The sequence below is a fragment of the Cannabis sativa genome, chromosome 6 (genome assembly GCF_029168945.1).
Source record: "Cannabis sativa cultivar Pink pepper isolate KNU-18-1 chromosome 6, ASM2916894v1, whole genome shotgun sequence".
Taxonomy (NCBI): Eukaryota; Viridiplantae; Streptophyta; class Magnoliopsida; order Rosales; family Cannabaceae; genus Cannabis; species Cannabis sativa.
In genome coordinates, this window is record NC_083606.1 from 2279631 (window position 1) to 2303640 (window position 24010).

General features: G+C 30.5%; 3 protein-coding genes across 3 annotated transcripts; 2 read left to right on the plus strand and 1 right to left on the minus strand.

Moving 5' to 3' along the window:
- Nucleotides 1-4733: 4733 nt before the first annotated feature.
- LOC115695663 (cytochrome P450 71D9) lies at nt 4734-7739 on the plus strand. Its single transcript, XM_030622720.2, has 2 exons — nt 4734-5760; nt 6999-7739. Exons 1-2 carry the CDS (start codon nt 4852-4854, stop codon nt 7626-7628), a joined length of 1539 nt encoding a protein of 512 aa, XP_030478580.2. The 5' UTR covers nt 4734-4851; the 3' UTR covers nt 7629-7739.
- A 3815-nt stretch (nt 7740-11554) lies between these two features.
- LOC115724985 (cytochrome P450 71D11) lies at nt 11555-13436 on the plus strand. The gene is made up of 2 exons (XM_030654375.2): nt 11555-12522; nt 12607-13436. The coding sequence occupies exons 1-2, from the start codon at nt 11611-11613 to the stop codon at nt 13234-13236; spliced, it is 1542 nt and encodes a 513-aa protein (XP_030510235.2). The 5' UTR covers nt 11555-11610; the 3' UTR covers nt 13237-13436.
- A 7508-nt stretch (nt 13437-20944) lies between these two features.
- Nucleotides 20945-23294, minus strand: LOC115724986 (cytochrome P450 71D9). The gene is made up of 2 exons (XM_030654376.2): nt 22302-23294; nt 20945-21736 (listed from the first exon to the last, which is right to left on the minus strand). Exons 1-2 carry the CDS (start codon nt 23247-23249, stop codon nt 21128-21130), a joined length of 1557 nt encoding a protein of 518 aa, XP_030510236.2. The 5' UTR covers nt 23250-23294; the 3' UTR covers nt 20945-21127.
- Between the last annotated feature and the right edge of the window lie 716 nt (nt 23295-24010).

Consider the following 24010-nt stretch of genomic DNA (forward strand, 5'->3'; position numbering starts at 1 on the left):
TCTGATTTCCCTGACCACCACTAGCCTCTACCATGTTACCCTTACCACTCGTGTTTTTTGGGTGTCTATTTTATAGGACGAGCCTACAAATTTATAAGTCACGTTGTTTAGGCAACAATCAAAATTGTAATTTAATTGTCCCATACATGGAAACTTAAACATGCTCTTATTCTTCTATCAAACTGTATATGCTTATCATACTTTTCTAATCACGCTTATGTGATTCAAACAACTAATACATGTAAATGCTTACTGAACCATGAGTTGAGCTTGTCTCTCATGATGATTATACATATCTTGACGGTCTTCAAAAAATAACATGACGACACTACAAAAAATTTACTTTTAGTCACAACAAATATTGTGACTAAAAGTGAAAAAATTGTGATTAATTATAAATTATGGTTCTTATGTTGTAACTGAACCATGAGCTGAGCTTGTCTGATCTCATGATGATTATACATATCTTGACGGTCTTCAAAAAATAACATGACGACACTACAAAAAAATTTACTTTTAGTCACAATTGTGACTAAAAGTGAAAAAATTGTGATTAATTATAAATTATGATTCTTATGTTGTAACTAAAAGGTCCGTGGCTAAAAGTATTAGTAACAAAAATTACAATTTGTTATAACTAAATGTATTTTTAGTCACAATACTTGTTGTGGCTAAAACTAAATTAGTGACAACTTGTAACTAAATACTATATTTTAGTCACAAGTAACATTTGTTGTGGCTAAAAATCACATTTAGTCACAAAAAAATTATGTTATGACTAAAATGTTGTCACTAAAAGTAGCAGTTTTTTGTAGTGCGGCTCTCATACCGAATTGTAATGCCCTACTATGGTTGCCAAATAAACTACATATATAAGATAATAAATTACCAAATATATTGATATGACAAATAAGATAATTGAGAATTAAAATACACTACATACATATGGTATTCATAGATCAAACAAGTAATAAAGTTTATACAAGATAAGAAATTAATATTTATAGTTATCTGATAAATTAAATTATTTTAACATAAATTAAAACTTAAAATTAATTTTTAATAATAACTAAATTATAAAAAATTAAAACCAAAATTTAATGTCGAGATTTTATCAATCAGTATTACAAAATTTTAAAGTTAACTCACGAGACACTACAAAAAAATCATTTTTAGTGATAATATTTTAGTTACAACATAAATTTTTTGTGACTAAATGTGACTTTTAGTCATAACAAAAAATTACTTGCAACTAAAACATAACATTTAGATACAAGTTGTCACTAATTTAGTTTTAGTCACAACAAGTATTGTGACTTAGAAATACATTTAGTAACAAAAAATTGGGATTTTTGTGACTAATACTTTTAGCCACACGGACTTTTTAGTCACAACGTGGAAGTGATAATTTATGATTAGTCACAAATTTTTTCCTTTTAGTCACAAGTTTGATTAATTGTGACAAAATAATTTTTTTTGTAATGAGAGAAAGAAACCTGTTATAAAAATAATTATAAAAAAGTCTTTATGTATTTAATGCTTGTAGAAAATGATATGAAAAAAAATAAATTAAAAATGTATATTTATGGGAACTAAAAATAATAGAGACAAATAATCAATAATAAATTACCATAAAAAACATTTATTACCATAAAACATCCTAATTCAAATATATTGATTGTAGAACAAAAACTAGAACACAACTTTAATACTTATAACAATCGAAAATAACCAATTAAAAGGTTGATCACTATGCAAAATAAGGATTGAAAAAAAATAAATAATAACAATTTATTCTAAATATATCTCCCAAAATTAAAAAGGAATAAGTATAAAAAAGATCAGTTAAAAATAATAAAATATAATATCAGATCAGGTATATATATTTAATATAAATTAATTATATATAATAAAAGTAAGGAATTAATTCCTCATCAAAAAAAGTATGGATTAATTACAAAAATGTAATGTTTCAAACAAGACATAAAGAAAACGATCAACCTAATTTTGAACCATGGATTAAAAAAAAACATTTCTTGATCAAATGATAGATAAAATATTCAAACCAATCTAAATAAAAAATCAATATTCTAAACAAAGCACAATTTTATCTATTAAAAAATGTAATACAAATAAAAACCTAAAACTACAAGATTCAAGTGTAAAAAAAATGAGGATCCATAAATCAAAAAAAGAAGAAAATTGAAAGAAAAAAACAAATCAAATTAGCTAACAATAAACAAATATAAAACTAATAAGGACTCAAGAAGGAAAATTAAAGTAACTCTCATTCTAAAAGGGAAATTTGATTTTCTATACTTACATATACCTAATATTTTATTTCTAAACTAATACATATCATCATTGAAAATATATGACCACTTTATCTAAAACCCAAAAATACCCCTCTCAAATTTTCCATATTTTTTTTTAGTGCAAAAACATTAAAAAAAAAAAAATTGGTAGTCCGATGGGGTCCGATGGTAGTCCGATGGTGGTCCGATGGTCACCTGTTGTGGACATTGTCCCACATAGAATAAATGGTAGAGAATTGAGTCATTTATAAGAACATGGGCTACTCCACTCATTGCCAATTGGTTTTGAGATGGAACCCCATGATTCTCAACATGGTATCAAGAGCCATATCCCTTGCGGGCAAGTGATCATATCCGATCCGCACCTATACAGATAGTGACCATGTCCACTCTGATACGGTTCAAGATTGATGAGCAAAAAAATAGCCATCATCTTGAGGGGGAATGTTGTGGACATTGTCCCACATAGAATAAATGGTAGAGAATTGAGCCATTTATAAGAACATGGGCTACTCCACTCATTGCCAATTGGTTTTGAGATGGAACCACATGATTCTCAACATCACCTGATGCTACTTTTGTATGTACAAAAACATAAAAAAAAAATTAGTAGCAAATTTGGTCCGATGGTAGTCCGATGGGTGGCCCGATGGGGTGGTCCGATGGTGTAAATGGGGTGATGTAAATGAGGGTATTTTAGGGATATCATAAAAATTGTCATATTTTTATAAATATTAGTTATTATTTGTTTAGAAGAAAATTTTTAACCAAATGTAAGCATAAAAAATCAAATTTCCCTTCTAAAAATGGGAGAAATGCTCTCTGAACAGTTTTCAATTTTTTGGGAAGGAGAGTTGAAAACTGAGATAGAGACAAAGGCCTGTTTTATTTTTATGCCACCCTACAAAAAATTTAAGTTGGCTAAAAAATAAAAAAAATTGAGACCAATTCCAAAGTATACTACAAATTTTTCTTACCTTTAATCACAATAAAACTTATGACTAGTTATGAATCATTATTCTTTTATTGTGACTAAAATATCCATGGCTAAAAGTATTAGTCACAAAAATCACAATTTGTTATGACTAAATGTAAGTGTTGTGACTAAAATTAAATTAGTGACAACTTGTATCTAAATACTATGTTTTCGTCACAAGTAACTTTTTGTTGTGACTAATATTCATATTTAATCACAAAAAATTTACATTATAACTAAAAATTGTTTTTTTTTTTGTTTTTAATATTGTAAGTATTATTTGAAGATCTACCACCCAAGTAAACCAATTTATATAGGGGTGGACTTACATAGAAGCAAGTTCGGGCAGTTGCCCCTTCTACATAACATTAATTAGTCTTATTGATGTAATAATTAAACTATATTTATAGACATATATATCTTTGGCCTAGCTATAGTGATAGTGACAATTCCACATTTCATCTATACGTTGATGAGTTCTCTACCACACTCTCTCAACCACTTTTGGTCCCATTATTAATTATTCTACCAAAATTAATATCACTAATCATAGATATTAGATATCCTTTAAATCATTTCTATTTTTGACTACCTCCAATCATTATTGGTTTTAGGTCAAAAACACTATTCTCTTGATTAGTGCATAATTAGTTACAATTTTGATGCAAACATATTTCAGTAATGTTAAATGGCAACACTATAGTTAGCACTGCACTATAATATTTTTTTTAACCGTAATAAAATTTAAAGTAAAAGAATTATAATTAATTATAAATTATTATTCATATATTATTAAGTATTTCGTATTAGCTAGTGACATTTTATTTAAATACTTTGTTTTATATATTACTTTTTTAACAAAAAATATTATATATTAGTTTCACATCAATGATCATGAGAAAAATCTAATATCTTGTATGGTCATCACAAAATTTATGTTTCAATCCAAAAATAATTAATAGTTTAAAGTGTTCCCGATTGACTTCATGAACCCATTCTCCAAATTATTAATGTGACTTTACGTACTTTTACACTCAAATGTTCGGCATTTATTACTCCAATAGAGAAATATGCCGAAAGGCCATGCGTACAACTGTCAAACATGCAATTTTACATTTAGAATTGCTAAAAGGTATATTGGTGCCTAACACCTCGTTGTTATATTGTTATTGGTATAATTAAGTATCGGGTCCCATATAACTTAAGAAAATTTTAAAATATAGTTAACCAATTATAAAGCGCCACCTATACAAGGTGATAGGTACCACTGATACTCAATATCAATGCTCTTTTAGATCACATTATCCAGAACTCTCTTCTCAATTGTGTACACGTATTCTAGAAATGTGTAGATGGATAAAATTCTTTCTATCACAAATAATTCTTGCCACATGTGTTAAGGGTTAGATAGTAGCTACCAAGCTTCAATAACTTTATTATCTCAAGCTATCCATATATAACACTTGTCCATTGACCATTATAAGTGCACCAACTACTCCAAACTCCAATCTTTGATCTTTTTGATACTATCTTCTATCAATCAGTCTCATTACTTTTCACATGGATCTTCAACTACTTTCTTTCCCAATCATCAGCTTAGTTTTTATGTTTATGGTAGTGAAAATAGTTTTGAAAAGAGCTCATCATCAAGCAAAGAACTCAGTTTCAAAGCTACCCCCAGGACCATGGAAATTACCATTGGTGGGAAATATACACCAAATCTTTGGCTCATCACCCCATATTTCATTCAGAGACTTAGCCAAGAAATATGGGCCATTCATGTACCTCAAAATTGGACAAATTCCAACTCTAATAGTTTCATCACCAGAGTATGTTAAAGAGATCATGAGAACCCATGATGTTGTTTTTGCATCTAGGCCTCAAACTCTTGCTGCTCAGATCATGGCATATAATTGTACTGACATTATATTTTCTTCATATGGTGAGCATTGGAGACAACTCAGAAAGATTTCTATGCAAGAGCTTCTAAGCCCGGGAAGAGTTCAAACTTTTCGACCGGTTAGAGAAGAAGAGTTGTGTAATCTTGTTGAAGGGATCATGACATCTTCAAAAGATGGGTCACCTATCAATGTTACTAAAATGGTTACAAAATGTTCTTATGGCATAACATCTAGGGCTGCCTTTGGCAAGAAAAGCAGTGATCACGACGAGTTCATTTCGATTGTTGAGGAAGCTATCGAGGCAGCTGGAGGCTTTGAATTTGCAGAAGTGTTTCCTGCTTTGAGATTTCTTGATTGGAAAAGTCGTCCTATTTTTGAGAGCATCAAACTAAGATCTTCAAGAATAATGGAAAATATCATCAAGGAGCATATAAAAGAGAAGGAAATTTCATTTGAGAAAATTGGAAAGGATGAAGATTTGGTTGATGTTCTTTTGAAGTTTCATAAGAATGGAGATGATCTTGGGCGGTTCACCCTAACAAAAGACAATATTAAAGCAGTAATCTTTGTAAGTTTTTTTATTAATATCAACTTCTTAATATTTTATTATAGTTCATATAAAATCTATATATTTTATATATATATATATATATATATATATGATAGAAAGCAAAAAATAAAATAGGTGAGTTTTAATATAATTTTCTTTCTATTTTTACTAGTTTGTAAAGCTTTTTTGTGAAAAAAGTTTGATGATAAATATTTTAGAAATAATTCCACATTGTTTAGGAATCATTTTAAATATATTATTGTTCTATACATTGTAAATAAGTTTATTAATCTTCACTTTTTATTTATGATAAAATTACTTTTCTTAGGGTAAATATTATTTTGGGCCTGTGTTTTGTAAAAATTACCAATTTGACCATCTGTTTTGTTAAATGACAATTCAGACCTTGTGTTCTTCAAAATTGTACAAAATAGATCGTGAGCTTAATTTTTGTCAAATTAAAACTTAATAATAACCTGTCTTGAAGGTATTATGACAAGTATAATTATAATTTTTTTTTTGCATTTGTTCTTGCTAAAAAAAAGTTTCAAGTTATTTATATGAAAAAAATATAACGAAAAATTAAGTTTAGGGTCTATTTTGTTTTATTTTAAAAAATACAGGGTTTAAAATGTAATTTAATAAAATAGAAGGTCTAATATGTAATTTTGTAAAATATAAAATTCAAAACGATATTAAACTTTTTCTTATCATATATAATGGTTGAAGGAATTATTTTTATTATTCAATCTAATCTTACTTAATTAGTAATAATAATATTTTAATTTATATTTTTATCAAACTGTAAAAAATTTTTTATTCACAATATAGTTATTTGACACCTTGGTAAAAGAAAATCTTACATGTTTAGCCTAGGGGTAAGTATCATAAATATTATTTGTATTCAACACTTAACAAAAATTATATGTGAGATCTTAGAATTTTTTTTTAATAATTTCTTTAATTAATTAGGTGTAATAGGGTATTCAAAATTATACAAAATATGACATAAATTATATGATATAGGCCAAATTTGTTACAACATAATAAATCACACATTATTTTATGTATGTTTCCAAAAAAGAATTAATTAATAACTATGCTGAAATTATGAATTGAATTATATTTTCTGCATTAGAACACAATTGTTAAAAATGATCTCAAATTTTAGTATCCACTCATTTTTTTGAGTTAAATATGATCTTATATGTTTTTATTGGAAAATAATGCAGTGAGAAATGGTGAGTTTATTTCAGGATATCTTTGTAGCTGGAAGTGAAACAACATCTTTATCTGTAGATTGGGCTATGGTAGAAATGATGAGATTTCCAAAAGTGATGAAAAAGGCTCAAGAAGAGGTGAGAAAAATTATTGGTACAAAAGGGTCAGTGAATGAATCATTAATCAATGAGATGAAATACTTAAAATTAGTTGTTAAAGAAACTCTAAGGTTGCATCCTCCAGCTCCTTTGTTACTTCCAAGGGAAAGTACAGAAAAATGTGACATTTATGGTTATGAGATACCTAAGAAAACAAGAGTAATAGTAAATGCTTGGGCAATTGGAAGAGATCCAAAGTATTGGATTGAACCTGAGAATTTTATGCCAGAGAGGTTTATGGAAAGCTCTATTGATTTTAAGGGCAACAATTTTGAGTACATTCCATTTGGTGGTGGAAGGAGAATATGTCCAGGCATGTTATTTGGTGTTATTAATATTGGGCTTTCACTAGCATATTTGTTATACCATTTTGATTGGAAACTTCCTAATGGAATGAACCATGAAAATTTGGATATGACAGAATTATTTGGTCTTACAATGAGGAGAAAAGATGATTTGTATTTGATTCCTACTATTTATGAGCATTCTTCTATAGCAAAATCATGAAATTAATGTAATGATTTGTTGTACTTGATTCTTACAAAAATGTTGAGCTTTGTTTCAAAGTTTATTAATAAAAAATTCACAAATATTTTGATTGGAATAAAGAAAATAAAATCACAAATGTAATAGTGAAACCATGATCCCGTACGTTCATCATTTTATACCATGTCATACACGTACAACAAATATTAGTTAGGTGTGTGGTGAGTAGTTTGTTAGATCTTGTATAACTGTATATAGTTATTTATAATGTAATTAGTTATTTTTGTTATAACTCTTTCCCTTTCTTGCACTGTATATATAGTTATACTGAGCTATTGCTCCATTAATGAACAGACTCCATTTTCTCCATTCTATTTTCTTTCTCTCACTCAATCTAACATGAATAGCTTCTCCTTTTTTTTTTTTTCACTTCCACGATCGTTTTCCTTCTTGTCAAATTCGATTTAACCTCAAATCTGAAGGAGGAGTTTTTTTTTTTTTAAGAGAGAAATGTGAAAAAATGGCTTAGGGAAGAAGGAAATTTGAGATTTTAATAGGCACACTATTAAAGGCGACAATAGGAGCTACAAAGTCGCCCCTAATGCCTTGACTGTGTCAGTGGCAGGGTGGCAGGGCATTAGGGGTTAATAGTTTGAATGGGAAAATTCTCGCCTATTTGCAACTATTGGTTTTCAACTTTTTAGGGAGCGATAAAAGTCGCCACTAATACTATTTTGTCGCTTCTAATAGTTTTAGGGGCGACATATATCGCCCATAATATTTGATAGATTAAAAAAAATCAAGTTACTTTAGGGGCGACATTCATTTGTCGCCCCTAATACCCTTACCATTAAAGGCGACTTTATGTCGACTCAAAATTGGTCGCCCCTAAAAGTCATGTTTTGACGGTCAAATAGGCATCAGTTTTAGAGACTAGCGATAATACTATATTAGACTGTTAATACTAGTTTTTTTTTTTTTTTTTTTTTGTAGTGTATTAACAAGTATTACAATTTCTTTTGGGATCGAAGTTGCTAATAAGGATAAGCAAATGCCATGCAATGAATATTAGCAAAGTTTCACATTAATTAAGTTGATATATAGTGGCTATACTATATTTAATATAAATAAACTCATTGTGATATATACTATGCTTTATAACAATGAATGTCTGGCTTAGAAAGTAAAGAAATGACATTAAATAACTTGTGGAATTGACAAGGACAATCTAAATTTGACTTAAGTACATGTCACTACAAAAAATAGTTATTTTTAGTGACTAAATGTGACTTTTAGGTACAACAAAATATTACTTGTGACTAAAATATAACATTTAGTTTCAAGTTGTCACTAATTTAATTTTAGTCACAAGAAGTATTGTGACTTATAAAAATATATTTAGTCACAACAAATTGTAATTTTTGTGACTAATACCTTTAGCCACGGACCTTTTAGTCACAACATAAGAATGATGTTTTATAATTAGTTACAACTTTTATACTTTTAGTCACAAATTTTGTTAGTGACTAAAAGTAAGATTTTTTGTAGTGTGTCCTTCTCTGATCTCACAAATCCCACTATCGCGTGTATTATTTTTGTTTTATTTTAGATTTTATTTGATTTAGGTAATTTTGTTGGATATGTTGAAGATGTAAAATTATGTTGGTAAAATTTTATTATCATAAAAAATGGAGAATAATGAAAAAATAATAATAAAAAAGTATAATTTAATATTATGCAGTGGTTCTAGGATGTTTAATGTACGTGATGATTAGCACGAGATTGGACATAACTCACTCTTTAAGCATCTTAAGCCGGTTCATGTTGAATCCAAGCATGGAACATTAGAAAGACCTTAAATGGTTATTGAGATATTAGAAGGGCACTTGGGATTATGGTCTGACCTATATATGAGAAAAAAACAGAGAATTAGAGTTGAAAGGGTTCGTGGATGCGGACTGCACCTCGAATAGAGATACCATAAAATTAACCACTTCCTATGTTTTCTTAACAAACCAAACTATATGAGTTGGAAGGCCCAGTTATAGTCCATGGTTGCTCTTTCAACAACAGTAGTAAAATTTATGGCGACTACAGAAGCTTTTCAGGAAGCATTGTGCTTTGCGGAATTCTTTATGAGCTGAAACAAATCAAGGGGGAGTGACTCTTGTTGCCCTCGAAAAGTGATCAACCGACAACAGGGTCATATAAATCTAATGTTTGCTACATGTCACACAAGAAGAACAGTAAAGTAAATGAGACAAGGATTTTTATAGAAGCTTGGCCCCCTTAGAGATAATACTATTCAGATGATCACTATAGATGGGATCTGATAGCTTTCTATAAGGATACAAAACATGGATCAAGTAGAAAGATCTCTAATGAGAGAGATGAAAAGCCTTAGAGGCGCGTGAGAGATGAAGTGAGAAGAGAGAGAGCCCTATTGGGCATGTACAAGAGAGAGAGAGAGAGAGAGAGAGAGAGAGAGAGAGAGAGAGAGAGAGAGAGAGAGAGAGAGAGAGAGAGAGAGAGAGAGAGAGAGAGAGAGAGAGAGAGAGAGAGAGAGAGAGAGAGAGAGAGAATAAGTTTTCAGACTTAGAGTAATTTGGAGGCTATGTTAAGTAACTTAGGTTTCTAAGTTAGAGTTAATGCCTTTATATAGGAAGCCTAAAACCCTAATTTGCAATGAAAGCCTTAGATATTTACACATTAAATTGATTAAATATAAAAGACTAAATTTCCCCTTAAAAGTAGATATTTTCCATCAGTTTGTTGGGCTGTTAAGGTCCCAATTCGCAGGTAGCTTGTTGTTAAAATTTTAGGTTGTACATAGAGTCCTGCCGGGTTAATCGCTTGGCCGCCCATAGACCTACAGGGGAGGGCTAGTCGGCCATGGTCCTGCCATGTCAATCTTGGCCAGCCATGGTCCAGCCATGACCTAGTACGTCATGTGCGTGCCAGGATCCTGCATGTTACTATGACTTTACCAAGAGGAGACTAGTCTTTGGATGTAGAGGCCAGCCTTTTGCAAGTGGAGGATAACTTTGTACACTGTTCTCTTGTAGAGGCCAGGTTCCCTTGGTCAAATAGAAGTTCCCATGGCCCGGAAGTCACCTTTTTGGCAGGCCAACTTGTGCCCAGATCTTGACCGGTCTATATGTTCACCCTGGCCGGCTTATAGGCTCCTCTTGACCGGCCAGTCATGTTGGTACAGCCCCTTGATGGCTCGTTCCACTTTTTTCAGTTGTTGCTTGATAATTTTGCCATACCTTGTATGGAGAGCCTGTCTTGCTACTGGGAAGGATGTATTCCACCTTTACACTGTCTTTGGCTTACGTGGACATACCACATCACACTACAAGAAATGTCACTTTTGCCAGCACATTTTTGTGCTGGCAAAAGTTGGTTTTGCGCTGGTGTAATAGAATTTACTTATAATGTGTTGGCAACGAAAAATGGTTACTAAAATGACCTAAAGATCTAGTATATAGGGTAGTTGAAGGGTGTGAATAGCCAACGGTTTGAAAACTCTAAGGTGCGTAAAAGATACTATAGTGGTACTTAACACTACGTAAGGTGTCATATTAATATGAGTGTAATTAAAAATATGATGTCACACAATTTAAATTAATAACTATAGTATGAAATATTACTAACTATTTGCAAAATACCACACATGCCAAATAGCATTAATGCTCATTTATTAGTTATGCCGTTTGAAAATTTTTAAACATGGCTTTATAGCTTAATATATAATAGTCTCCCAGTGGCCAACAGAACCTTATTAACCAACCTTTTTTTTAATATTTGAAAGGAAAAGAAACTTAATTAATTAACTAACGTTATAGAACTTACTATTAATTTAGACTTAAATTAATATAGTACAAAAGTTACCAAACTCTAATTAAAGCTAATAATATATATAGATCACAAAGTATTATTAGTGATTTCACAAACAAATATTTAAGCTCTTATATATTCAAGCCCTATCATAACTGTCTACATGGAGTTCCAACAAATACCCTCTTTCCAAGTCCTTCTCTTTTCAGTTTTTATGTTTATTGTGGTAAGCATACTCTTGAAGAGAGCTCAAACAAGCAATAACTCAGCTTCAAAACTACCCCCAGGTCCATGGAGACTACCCTTTCTGGGGAACTTGCACCAACTTTTGGGCCCTTTTCCTCATCACACACTCAGAGACTTAGCCCAAAAACATGGACCATTCATGTACCTCAAAATAGGACAAGTTCCAACCATAGTAGTTTCATCACCCGAGTATGCGAAAGAAGTCATGAAAACCCATGATATTTCTTTTGCATCAAGACCCAAAACTCTTGTTGCAAAAACAGTGTCATATGATTCTACTGACATTTTATTTGCTCCATACGGTGAGTATTGGAGAGAGCTTAGAAAGATTTGTTTACAAGAGCTTCTAAGCCCATCTAGGGTTAAAGCTTTTCAACCCATTAGAGAAGAAGAGTCCTTTAATATTGTAAAACTTATTGCTTCAAAAGTAGGCTCACTTATCAATCTTAGTGAAATGACCAGAAGATTGTCTTATAACATCATATCTAGGGCTGCCTTTGGCAACAAAAGCAGTGATCATGATGAATTCATATCAATTATGGAGGAAATTGTTAAATTGTCTGGAGGGTTTGCATTTGGAGATGTGTTTCCATCTTTGAGTTATCTTGATTGGTATACTTTAAGTAAATTTAATCATTATAAACAAAGGGCATCAAGAATAGTGGAAAGAATCATCAAGTTACATACAGATCAAGACAAGGAGATCAAGTCATCAACAAAGAAAAGTGGAGAAGAGGAAGACTTGGTTGATGTTCTTTTGAAGTTTTATAAGAGTGAAGATCATCATAAGTTCACATTAACTAGGGACAATCTTAAAGCAGTCATTTTTGTAAGTTCTCTATATATACATACATATTATTATCAATCTTTGTGAAATTTAATTAACATTCTTAATTGGTGACAAAATTTTCAGAACATATTTGGAGCGGGGAGTGACACATCAGCAACAACTATAGACTGGGCTATGGCAGAACTGATGAGAAATCCAAGAGTAATGAAAAAAGCTCAAGATGAGGTTAGACAAGTCTTTCGCGAAAAAGGATTAGTGAATGAATCTTCAATCAATGAGATGAAATACTTAAAATCAGTTGTTAAAGAAACTCTAAGGTTGCATCCTCCAGCTGCCTTGTTAATTCCAAGAGAAAGTAGAGAAAAGTGTGAGATTAATGGTTATGAAATACCTACAAAAACTCGTATAATTGTAAATGCATGGGCAATAGGAAGAGATCCTAAATATTGGATTGAACCTGAGAGTTTTATGCCAGAGAGATTTGTTGATAGCGCTATTGATTTCAAGGGAAATAATTTTGAGTATATCCCATTTGGTGCCGGAAGGAGAATATGTCCTGGTATATCATTTGGTCTCATCAGTGTTGAGCTTCCTCTAGCACTTTTGCTATACCATTTTGATTGGAACCTCCCCAATGGAATGAAAAATGAACATTTGGACATGACAGAGAGATTTGGTCTTGCAATATGTAGAAAAAAGGATTTGTACGTAATTCCTTCCAAGTATGATCCACCTTCTATGGTCAAAGCATAGAAGATATAAAGTAAAGTAGTTTGCCCTAGGTTGGTTTTTCTTCTTTTTTATTGTGTTGAACTATATTACTTACACTTTTTACATGTTGACTGAAATAAACCAAAAAGCATATTGGAAATCTAGTAACTTTGTAATATTAAGTAAATGATCTGTATCAGTTGAAATAATTATATCAATAAATATTTACAAAATAAAAGAAATATTGCATACTTTTTTGAAATTTTTACATCAAAAATACTAAATAAATTTTTTATTATACATATACCTGCGCGCACACGACCTGAGTTACTCTTACACTTTGAGTTCTTTTACACTGTCACACTCTCATGCAAGAGTAGACTATAGACCTGGTTGACACCTATCATCCAATCTCTCCCTCTCTTTTTTCCTTCTTTTTTGTTTTCTTTCAATTTTATTTTTTTAAAATTTTTTCCATAACTGATCTCCTTCCCTCCTCAAGATCAAAACCCACCACTACCCAAAGATTTTTCTGTCATTTTCTTTTCTAACTTCACTACAAAAAATTTCACTTTTGCCAGCACATTTTTATGCTGGCAAAAGTTCGTATTGCGCTGGTAAAATAGAATTTACTTGTGATGTGTTCGCAAAAGGGGGTTGGCAAATCAATATTTGTATTAGAACTTTTGCTAGCATAAAATGAAAAAGCGCTGGTAAAAATGATTTTTCTTAGCGCCTAAATACGATGGTAAAAGTTAGCTTTTAGCCACTGTAAATGTACGCTTGTAAATTAAATTTTGACCTCTTTGCCAGTGTAGTTTGCGAAATGCGCTGGTAAAAATTACTTTTACCAGCGCAGTAGCGAACTGTGCTGGTAAAAGAAACATTTCTTGTAGTGCTTCCCTTAACCGATTGTCTTCTATTTTTTTTTTTTTTTTTTTGGGTCTAAACTTATATATATTCATGGCTATTTACTTGATCATCATTGTCCCCTTCTCCATTGCAAAAAAAAAAAATTGAAAATAGGTGTTAAATCTGTAGCAAATAAGTTCAAAGGAAAATACCTAGTTGTAGAAGATGATGACTCCGACTTTACTGTGCCAATATTGAAATAACGAGATCGTGGACCTGCGAAGAAGAAATCTAAAGTGTCTATTCATCAAAAATTTTTCCCAACTTCTGAGAATAGGAAAGGGAAGGTTGAAGTTGATCATTGCTTGGAGGTTTGTTTTTAGTTTCGTTTTAGTTTTTCCCCAACTTTGTTTTTTTTTTTCATTTAATTTTATTTTTTGGTTTGTGTATATTGTTTTGATTTCTTTTTAGGGTTTATATTTTTTAGTTATTTTAATTTTTGTTGTATTAACCTTTTTTTGTTGTGTTTTTTGATTGTAATTATTCTGTTCCTTTAAATTGGTTTATGTTTTGGTTATTATGTTCTTTTTTTGTTTTTTCAGATTTTAGTGTTCTTATATATTTTGTTGTTTATATTAGATTTGTTTCCATATATGTTTATGGGTTTGTCTTTTTGTTTTATACATTTGTTTTGTGTGACTTTATTTTTATAATTATTTTGTAGTTTTTTTTTTTTATTTTATAGTTTTAAAAGTATAATTTTATAGACATTATTGTTTATTCTTGATCATATTCCTCTTTAGATTCTTCACATATTTTCTGCTTATGTTCTCCGTGGAATCCATGCATATCTACAATATCAAGGACTAAATATAAGAATTACCTTAGAACTTGATCTTCAACGTCCTGAATTGGCCATATATTTGTGTGGGGGGGGGGGGGGGGGGGGGGGGGGGGGGGTCTACTCTTTTTTATGCTTTTTATGTTTTTATATGTTTTGCTATTTATCTTAAGTTTTGTTTTCATCTATGTTTTGGTTATGTATTTTTTTCTAGTTTTGTTATATGTGAATGTTTCCATCTATATTTGTAGTTTTTTTTTTTTTTTCAGTTTTGGAAGCTTTGTGTTTATAAATTAGTCCTTGAGATTATTACACATCAAAGTGTGTTACTACATACACTTATTCTGTTATTCTTAACATAAAGAATACTATTTCTGGTAATTTATTAAAGATGTTCTGAGATACACAGTTCGGTCAAATTTTGAACATTCCAGAGTACAAATTCCATCGCCAAACTGCTCACATCCTTTTATTAAAGGAGGTTAATCAGCCCAATCCGAAAGAATTTTGGGAAAAAGGTTGTTGCCTGTTATATTCGATTTAGTGCAGAGGACTCATATTTGATATCTGCATGGTTTGGAATGTTTTGGTGATTGCAATAATTTGTTATTTAGCCAAGAATCAAACCAGTTTGTCAATATATCCTTTCTTGGAACTAAAACTATTGACTGTTGTCTATTAAAAACATTTTCTTTATCGGGTCAAGCCAAATGCCAAATAATTCATAATAAAAAAAGAAATGTTAGGGCTTTAAATTTCAATTGTATCTATTGATTATAGAATAATATGGTTATCTTTCTATTACCAATTTTTACACAATAGCAGGTTTACTAAGGTAATTTATAGTCTTCTCAGATATATAAACCTCAATTACATGTAAACTTTCAATTCTCGTGATAAATTAAACATGCAACAGGTATTAAACACAGAAACCCTATAAGCTATCTAAACCATACATGTACTCTCGTCCTATATCGAAATCCAGTTCTATTTCACAATAGTATAATTGACACTCACTTCTCAGATCTCGTATCAAAATCATAAACAGTTTATTGGTGATCAGGCAATTAAAAGAAATTAAGTACAAATGAAATAGAATACATGGAAACTGTGGAAAATAAATCATATTATAACCATAAAATAATGTCAATAATATCCATTTAAACCCTATATAAATATTTAGCTAATCATGTTCATGGAAGCAAAATCACACATGTTTAACTAAAGAAAAGAGAAGAAGATAGAGAAGAAAAGAATGCTGAAAACCCTCTGAAGAATGCCTCCAATATTGCAGTTGATCTCTAAAATTCGTACTCCGTATTCTGCTGTTTATTTCCTTCCGTATTGCCTCTCGAAATCAACTGAAGTTTACTCCTTATATAGCCATTGAGGGACTAAAAAGATAGAAAATCACACATGCTGAAATCCTATTCAACTTTGAATTAGGAACACCAAGCCCACATTGAGAAAAAAATAGAATTTTTGTATCATCATAGGGGTGGGCCGCGGCACCCACTTTGCTGGGTCGCGGCCCGTGTGTGGTTTTCATGCATTGGTAATTGATTTTTGAATAGGCGAGCCACGGCATGCCCATTCCTAGGCCGCGGCCCGTATGCTTCATTGCCCACGTTTTTCACCCGTATAATCTTTTTTTTCTAGGCAGGATTCCGATTTTTCACATTGATATTTTGTGTGATCTTTTATCTTTTATTCTCATCTTTTTCGTTGATATTTTTCAAATCTTCATCTATTTTAAATCTACAAAAATAAAAGATAACAAGCGTAAAATTGCTCCAAATACGATTAAAACTAGCTAAATTAAAACTATACTAAAATTAATCTAAAATTAGTACTAAAAATAACCTAACAAAAGTTTAGAGAACCTTATATTGTTTGCAGCAGAATAATATGGTTCCTTCCACTCAGATCTTTAATCCTTGTTCCTTTCTATCACAGAGTAATAAAAAGATCTGAGCCTAGATCTCCATCAGGTGTTGGGTTCTTCACTATTTTTCACACTATAATTGAGTACTTGATTTGATATGAGTGGGCATGTACTCTATCACTATAGGGATAAAATTTTGATGAAGAAAGAGAGGGAGATGAATTCAAAATAGAGAGAGAGAGAGAGAGAGAGAGAGAGAGAGAGAGAGAGAGAGAGAGAGAGAGAGAGAGAAGGCCATTTCTTTTATCTAACAAACTAGGGAATTAAGCCGCGCTTTGCGCGGTATTATTCAACATTTTTTTTTTATCTTTTTATATTGTTTTTATTTTTTTTATTGTTTAAGTAGTATAACATAAACTATGATATTGTGTTGTTTGAATTATAAAAAAAAAAAAAAAGTAGCAGAATATAACTTTTGAAATAAATTTAATTCAATTGTTTTTTCAAAATATGTAGATAGATATTGTTATTTTTTGACAAATACAGAAAAGGATGGAATCAACATAAAATTACATATTGTCACTAAAAGTAGCAGTTTTTTGTAGTGGGCGGGTTTACATTCCTTTTACACCATCTGCCTTGGCCGCGAGGACGAGGGGGGTTCTGATTTCCCTGACCAACACTAGCTTCTACCATGTTACACTTACCATTCATATTTTTTTGGGTGTCCATTCTATAGGACGAGCCTGGAAATTTATAAGTCACGTTGGTTAGGCAACAATCAAAATTGTAATCTAATTGTCCCATACATATTGTTCCATCGGTTGAAAAAAAAAATTAAAGAAAAAAAGTTTTTAGCAAAAAATAAAAGATAAGTGAAAGTTAAGTTTCACTTAAATATTTTTATATGAACATATTTTTAATCAGACCCGGTCCTGCGCCTGTGCAAGCTGAGCAATTGCTCAGGGCACAATAAAGTAAAGGGCCCACTATATATGTTTATCCTTTTAAAGCCTTTTTAGTTTTTTTTTTTTTTTTTAAATTACCCAACTTTTCAAATCACTCTCAATTCTACTTAAAAAAAATCACTTCTAATTCCCAAAATCTCTCAAGTTATTAGTACATTATTCATTTTTTGTTCTAACCTTTTATATTCAATTCAATAGAATAATAAATTTAACTTTTTTTCTTACTTCAATTTTCTATGTGTCAAACAGCTAAATCTTTGCATCCTATATGTATTTATATATTTCTATCTAATTTTAAGTTCTTATTCACCAAAGAGAAGAAAGAAAATAGCTCAAAATTCTATATAGCTTTTCTAGGCAAATAAAATGAAGCACTCAAAAACCGATTTGTGGTAAAGCTAAGGTATATATAATGTCAAAAACAATTTTAAAAAAATTAACTTAAACTTCCAAAATTAAAATTTTGAACTCCATCTAACAAAAAAAAATTGAATTTAATTGTACTTGTTATTTTTGTTAGGGGCCAAATTTTTAAGATTAGAAGAGGGCCTCCAAAATATTTGAGACGGCCCTGTTTTTGATATAGTATAAAAAATGATATTTTTTGATATTACTTTAAATTAAGTAGTTAAACTAAGCATAGAAATTCAAATTTCTCTTTTATTATTCGTTATTAGATCAAAATTTGATGATTTAATATTTTTAAAATTAATATCTATATTAAATTTGTTTAGTAACCATTCATGATATACCCATTAAAAAATGATCCATATATATATATTACCGAGAATACAAAATTCTCTCGGAAGATTACCGAAAAAGAATGAGGAGCTCGATGAAGTTTGGCAATGGCTAAAAAAATAAATACTATACAAAAAAAAATTAAAATATTATATATACATATTTAAACAACTAAGAACCTTTTTGACAATTTAAATAAAAATAATTAACCTAAACAAAATATTTTACAATAATAATTTCATAAAAATTTAAATCAAAATAAAACTAATATCTAAATGATTAATATAAATCAAACATTTCTTGTAATACCTAAAACCCATACTTAAACAATTAATCTATACGAAATAATTTTTTATTACCTAAAACTAATTATAACTAATCAATTAATCTAAACTACATTTTTTTTTTATAATACCTAAATCTCTGAAACTAAACAATTAATTTAAACCAAATATTTTTATAATACCTGTTAGGTTATTTTTTAGTATTATTTTTAGGTTAATTTTTAGTGTGTTTTTAATTTAGTTTTACTCTTGTTTGGAGCAATTTTATGCTTTTTATCTTTTATTTTTACAGATTTAAAATAGAAGAAGATTAAAAAATATCAAAGGAATAAGATTGAAAAAAGATAAAAAGATCTCACAATAATATGACCTATAAAATAGAGAAAAATGTACAAAAAAAAAATAAAGCTGAAATAACTTCAAGCCTAAATTCGACTAGGATCTTATCAGATTTTGAAAAAAGTCAAAACATAAAAGTTCTAGATCTCTCTTTTATCTTTTTGAAACATTTTGAATTGTCCAATTCTGAGCAATATCGAGAGTTATGGCCAAAATACTATCAGTCGACGCAGCAGAAAACTCATCGCCCCTTCTAATCCTAAGCAGAATAGGTTTTTTTAGGGTTTTTTATTTTTTTTTTATCATTTTTATGGCTATAAAATAAGTGGACTTTAATAATTTTCAAGAGGCAATCAAGGAGTGCGAATTTTGGTGAGCAAAATCAATATTGAGGACTTTCTCAATAGGGTTTTCAGCATACTTTTCTTCTATATTCTAAATTAATATCTCTAAAATTGCTACGATGAACATGAGTAGCTAAACACTTAATTAGGGTCTAGATGGATATTGTTTGACATTGTTTTATGGTTCTAATATGATTTTATTTTCCCTCAATTTCTATGTATTTTATTTCATTCGTATTAATTACTTTTAATTGCCTGATCAGCAATAAACTGTCTATGATTTTGATGCGAGATCTGAGAAGTGAGTGTCAATTATGCTATAATGAGATAGAACTAAATTTCGATATAGGACGAGAGTGCCTGTATAGTTTAGATAACTTATAGGATTTCTGTGTTTAATGCCTGTTGCATATTTCATTTATCACGTGAGTAGAAAATTTACAAGTAATTGAGATTTATATATCTGAGAAGATTATAAATTATCTTAGTAAACCTACTATTGTATAGAAATTGGTAACAGGAAGATAATCATATTAGACCATAATCAATAGATACAATTGAAATCGAAACCCTAACTTTAATCATTGTTAATTTCTTTGAATTATTTGCTTTTTAATTTTGAATTCACCAAATAGAAGTAAATAATTAATTTTGTAAAGTACTTAACTACAATCCTTGTGTGATCGATTGAGTCTATTACTTGTTATGATACGTACACTTGGGTGTTTAAATTACCACAATAATACCTAAATCTAAAACTAATACCTAACCAATTAATCTATTAAAATTTATAAATATTTATACATACGGTACATTCATATATACACTGTATATATTAAATATATAAATTAATATTAATAAAAAATAAATAATATACCTAAAATGAGGTGGTGGTTGTTGGTCGTCGATAGTGGCACGAGGTGGATGGCGGTCGAGGTTAGGAATGGCTGGTGGTGGAGAGAACAAATTACTGACTGAGAGAAGAGAGAGCGAGAGAGAGAGAGAAGGGAAGATAAAAGCGTGACAAGTGGTGGAGCTTGAATGGACCGGGAGAGAGTGAGGAGGGAAGAGGGACACCAGTGGTGGGTTTCTCAATCGGTGGTGGAGCTCGAACGGACCAAGAGAGAGTGAGGGAATGAGAGGGCTTCAAAGGGAGGATTCTCGGTGGTGGTCAGCCTTCATCAGTGGTGGTTGGTCTTCGTCGCTGGTGGATGGCCTTCGTCGTTAGGGCTTCAAAGGGTTTGGGCAAATCGCAGATGTGAGAGAGTGATAGACGAGTGACGAAGATTAAGAATGAGATCTGAAAGTACTGGGATTTTATTTTAGGCCAAAAATCCCCGATAGTTTTAAATCATCGAGTACTATACTATGCCCGACATTTTAAATCTATCGAGGATTCCCCTTTAAATGCCCCGTTTCAATTTTTAAGTGTTTTAAACCGTTTCTACACTAAACAACCATTTAAAACCGACGGGTATTCTTGACTATAGTCGTCATTTTTAAATTCAAACTTTATTATATTAAGAGAAAGCTAAACATGAGCTAGCATATGTATGATTAAGTAGTAAATTATTACAAATTAATCATTTATTTTTTAACCATGCATATAGATAATTATCATAAGTGACAGTAATCAAATGCAAATCTTCATCATCTGTGATTTTGCTTTAGATGACATATCATACATAATTATTAGGAATCAAATACAAATCATCTTTTCTTCGTAGAGTAATGGCAGAAAGCTCAGTCATGTCTAAATCTTCAGGTTTCATTCCCTTAGGCAGCGTCCAATCAAAATGGTATAGCAACAAAGCAAGTGAAAGCTCAACATTGTTGAGACCAAATGACATGCCTGGACATATTCTCCTTCCAGCACCAAATGGAATAAACTCGAAATTGTTGCCCCTAAAGTCAATAGAACAATCAACAAATCTTTCTGGCATAAAACTCAGAGGTTCAATCCAATATTTGGAATCTCTCCCAATTGCCCAAATATTTACCATTACTCTAGTTTTCATTGGTATCTCATAACCATTGATCTCACATTTTTCACTACTTTCTCTTGGAAGTAACAAGGGAGCTGGAGGATGTAATCTTAGAGTTTCTTTAACAACTGATTTTAAGTATTTCATCTCATTGATTAAGGATTCATCCACTAACCCTTTTTTGCCAAATACTTCTCTAACCTCATCTTGAGTCTTTTTCATCACTTTTGGATTTCTCATCATTTCTACCATAGCCCAATCCACAGTTGAAGATGATGACAAACTTCCAGCTACAAAAATGTCCTGAGAAAAATAAATTTAACATTTTCACAAATTAATAAACTTATAGAATTATATATATATGTATTACAAAAATAACATGATGATGTTTATTAATTAGAGTAATGATAGAGAAAATCAAAGTTCATACATGCACTATAAAAAATCTTACTTTTAGTCACAACAAAACTTGTGACTAAAAGTAAAAAAAGTTGTGACTAATTATAAATATTATTCCTATGTTGTGACTAAAGGGTCTGTGGCTAAAGGTATTATTAGTCACAAAAATTACAATTTGTTGTGACTAAATCATGTGTTTTTAGTCATAATACTTATTGTGACTAAAACTACATCACAACTTGTATCTAAATGCTATGTTTTAGTCACAAGTAACTTTTTGTTGTGACTATAAATCACATTTATTGACAAAAAAATTATGCTATGACTAAAAAATTATCACTAAAAGTAGCAGTTTTTTGTAGTGATGTATAGTTTATCTCGGTGATAAATATTTAAGTTGTGATTAATTAAACATATTATTACTCGTAGATATAATTGATATAGAGAAAATGAATTTGAAAGTACTTACCCAAATGACAGCTTTGATATTGCCAATTGTTAATGTGAGGCCAAGATCAGTAGTGTTCTTATCATGAAACTTTAGAAGAGCATCAATAAAGTCTTCCTTCCTTCCACTTTTCCCCCTTGACATAATATTTCTGTGGTCTTTTATAATGTCTTCCATTATTCTTGAAGATCTTAAGTTGAAGCTCTCATATTTAACCCTACTGATCCAATCAAGAAAACTCAAAGAAGGAAACATCTCTCCAAATGTAAATCCAGCTCCCTTGAGAGCTTTTTTCATAATGGATATGTACTCATCATGATCACTACATTTCTTCCCAAAGGCAGCCCTAGAAATAATGCTATTTGTTGAATCTTTGACCATTTGAGTAATATTGATAGGTAACCCAACATTTGAAGCAATCCCTTGTACAAGCTTAAACAACTCCTCTTCTCTAATGGGTTGAAATGTTTGAACCCTAGCTGGACTCAAAAGCTCTTTCATAGAAATCTTTCTGAGTTGTTTCCAATACTCACCATATGGAGCAAATGCAATGTCGGTACAATCACTTGCCATGATTTTGGCTGCAAGAGTTTGAGGCCTAGATGCAAAAACAACATCATGGGTTCTCATGATCTCTTTAGCATACTCTGCTGATGAAACTATTAGAGTTGGAATTTGTCCAATTTCGATGTACATGAGGGGGCCATGTTTTTTGGCTAAGTTTGTAAGTGTTTGATGGGGTAATAATGATTTTGAGCCTAATAATGAGAATATTAGTTGGTGCATGTTTCCCACCAAAGGTAATCTCCATGGTCCTGGTGGTAGCTTTGAAGTTGCGTTGTTGGTTAGGGCTCTTTTCAATAGTATATTTACTATCATAAACACAAAAACTAAAGAGAATACCACAACAAACATAGAAAGTGAAAAGGGAAGGACTTGGAAAGAGGGTACTATTGGTTGGAACTCCATGTAGTAGAGATTGGTGGTGATAGAGCTTGAACAACTTAATAAAATTATGGATATATATATATATACATACCAAGTGTTCTTGCTCAGAGTTTTATTGACTATTAGTAAATTACACTACAAAAAAATCTTACTTTTAGTCACAACACAATTTATCACTAAAAGTAAAAAAGTTGTGACTAATTATAAATTGTTATTCTTACGTTGTCACTAAAAAATCCGTAGTTAAAAGTAATATTAGTCATAAAAATCACAATTTGTTGTGATTAAATCATGTGGATTTAATCATAATACTTGTTGTGACTAAAATTAAGTTAGTGACAACTTGTAACTAAAAATTATGTTTAGTCACAAGTAACTTTTTTGTTGTGACAGAAAAATTATCGCTAAAAATAATTTTTTTTTTGTTTTGTACAGTGTTAGGCCAACTGGGAAAATTATTCCATTCCTATAATTAATATAAGGCCTTCCACCCCTTGAACTAAGCAATGCACACGTTAGAAAAATTACTAGCTATAATTAATAATTTTGAAGTGACTCATCAAAATCATGACTATTTGCAATGTGTTATATATTGTAATTTCCACAAGTTATTTAATGTCATTTCTTTATTTTCTCACCCAGGCACTCATTGTTCAAAGCATAGTATATATCACAACGTACGAGTTTATTGATATATTATATATATATAGTAATTAATGTGAAACTTTTCTTATATTCATTGCACTCTTATCCTTGATACCAACTTTGATCCCAAATGAAAT

Bases quoted from the DNA above. Each gene is read 5' to 3' on its own strand.
- LOC115724986 (XM_030654376.2), bottom strand. From the start codon at position 23,249: ATGGAGTTCCAACCAATAGTACCCTCTTTCCAAGTCCTTCCCTTTTCA. The intron at 21,737-22,301 runs GTAAGTACTTTC...TATTTTTCTCAG, and splicing joins ATATCAAAGCTGTCATTTGG to GACATTTTTGTAGCTGGAAG.
- LOC115695663 (XM_030622720.2), top strand. From the start codon at position 4,852: ATGGATCTTCAACTACTTTCTTTCCCAATCATCAGCTTAGTTTTTATG. The intron at 5,761-6,998 runs GTAAGTTTTTTT...AGTTTATTTCAG, and splicing joins ATATTAAAGCAGTAATCTTT to GATATCTTTGTAGCTGGAAG.
- LOC115724985 (XM_030654375.2), top strand. From the start codon at position 11,611: ATGGAGTTCCAACAAATACCCTCTTTCCAAGTCCTTCTCTTTTCAGTT. The intron at 12,523-12,606 runs GTAAGTTCTCTA...CAAAATTTTCAG, and splicing joins ATCTTAAAGCAGTCATTTTT to AACATATTTGGAGCGGGGAG.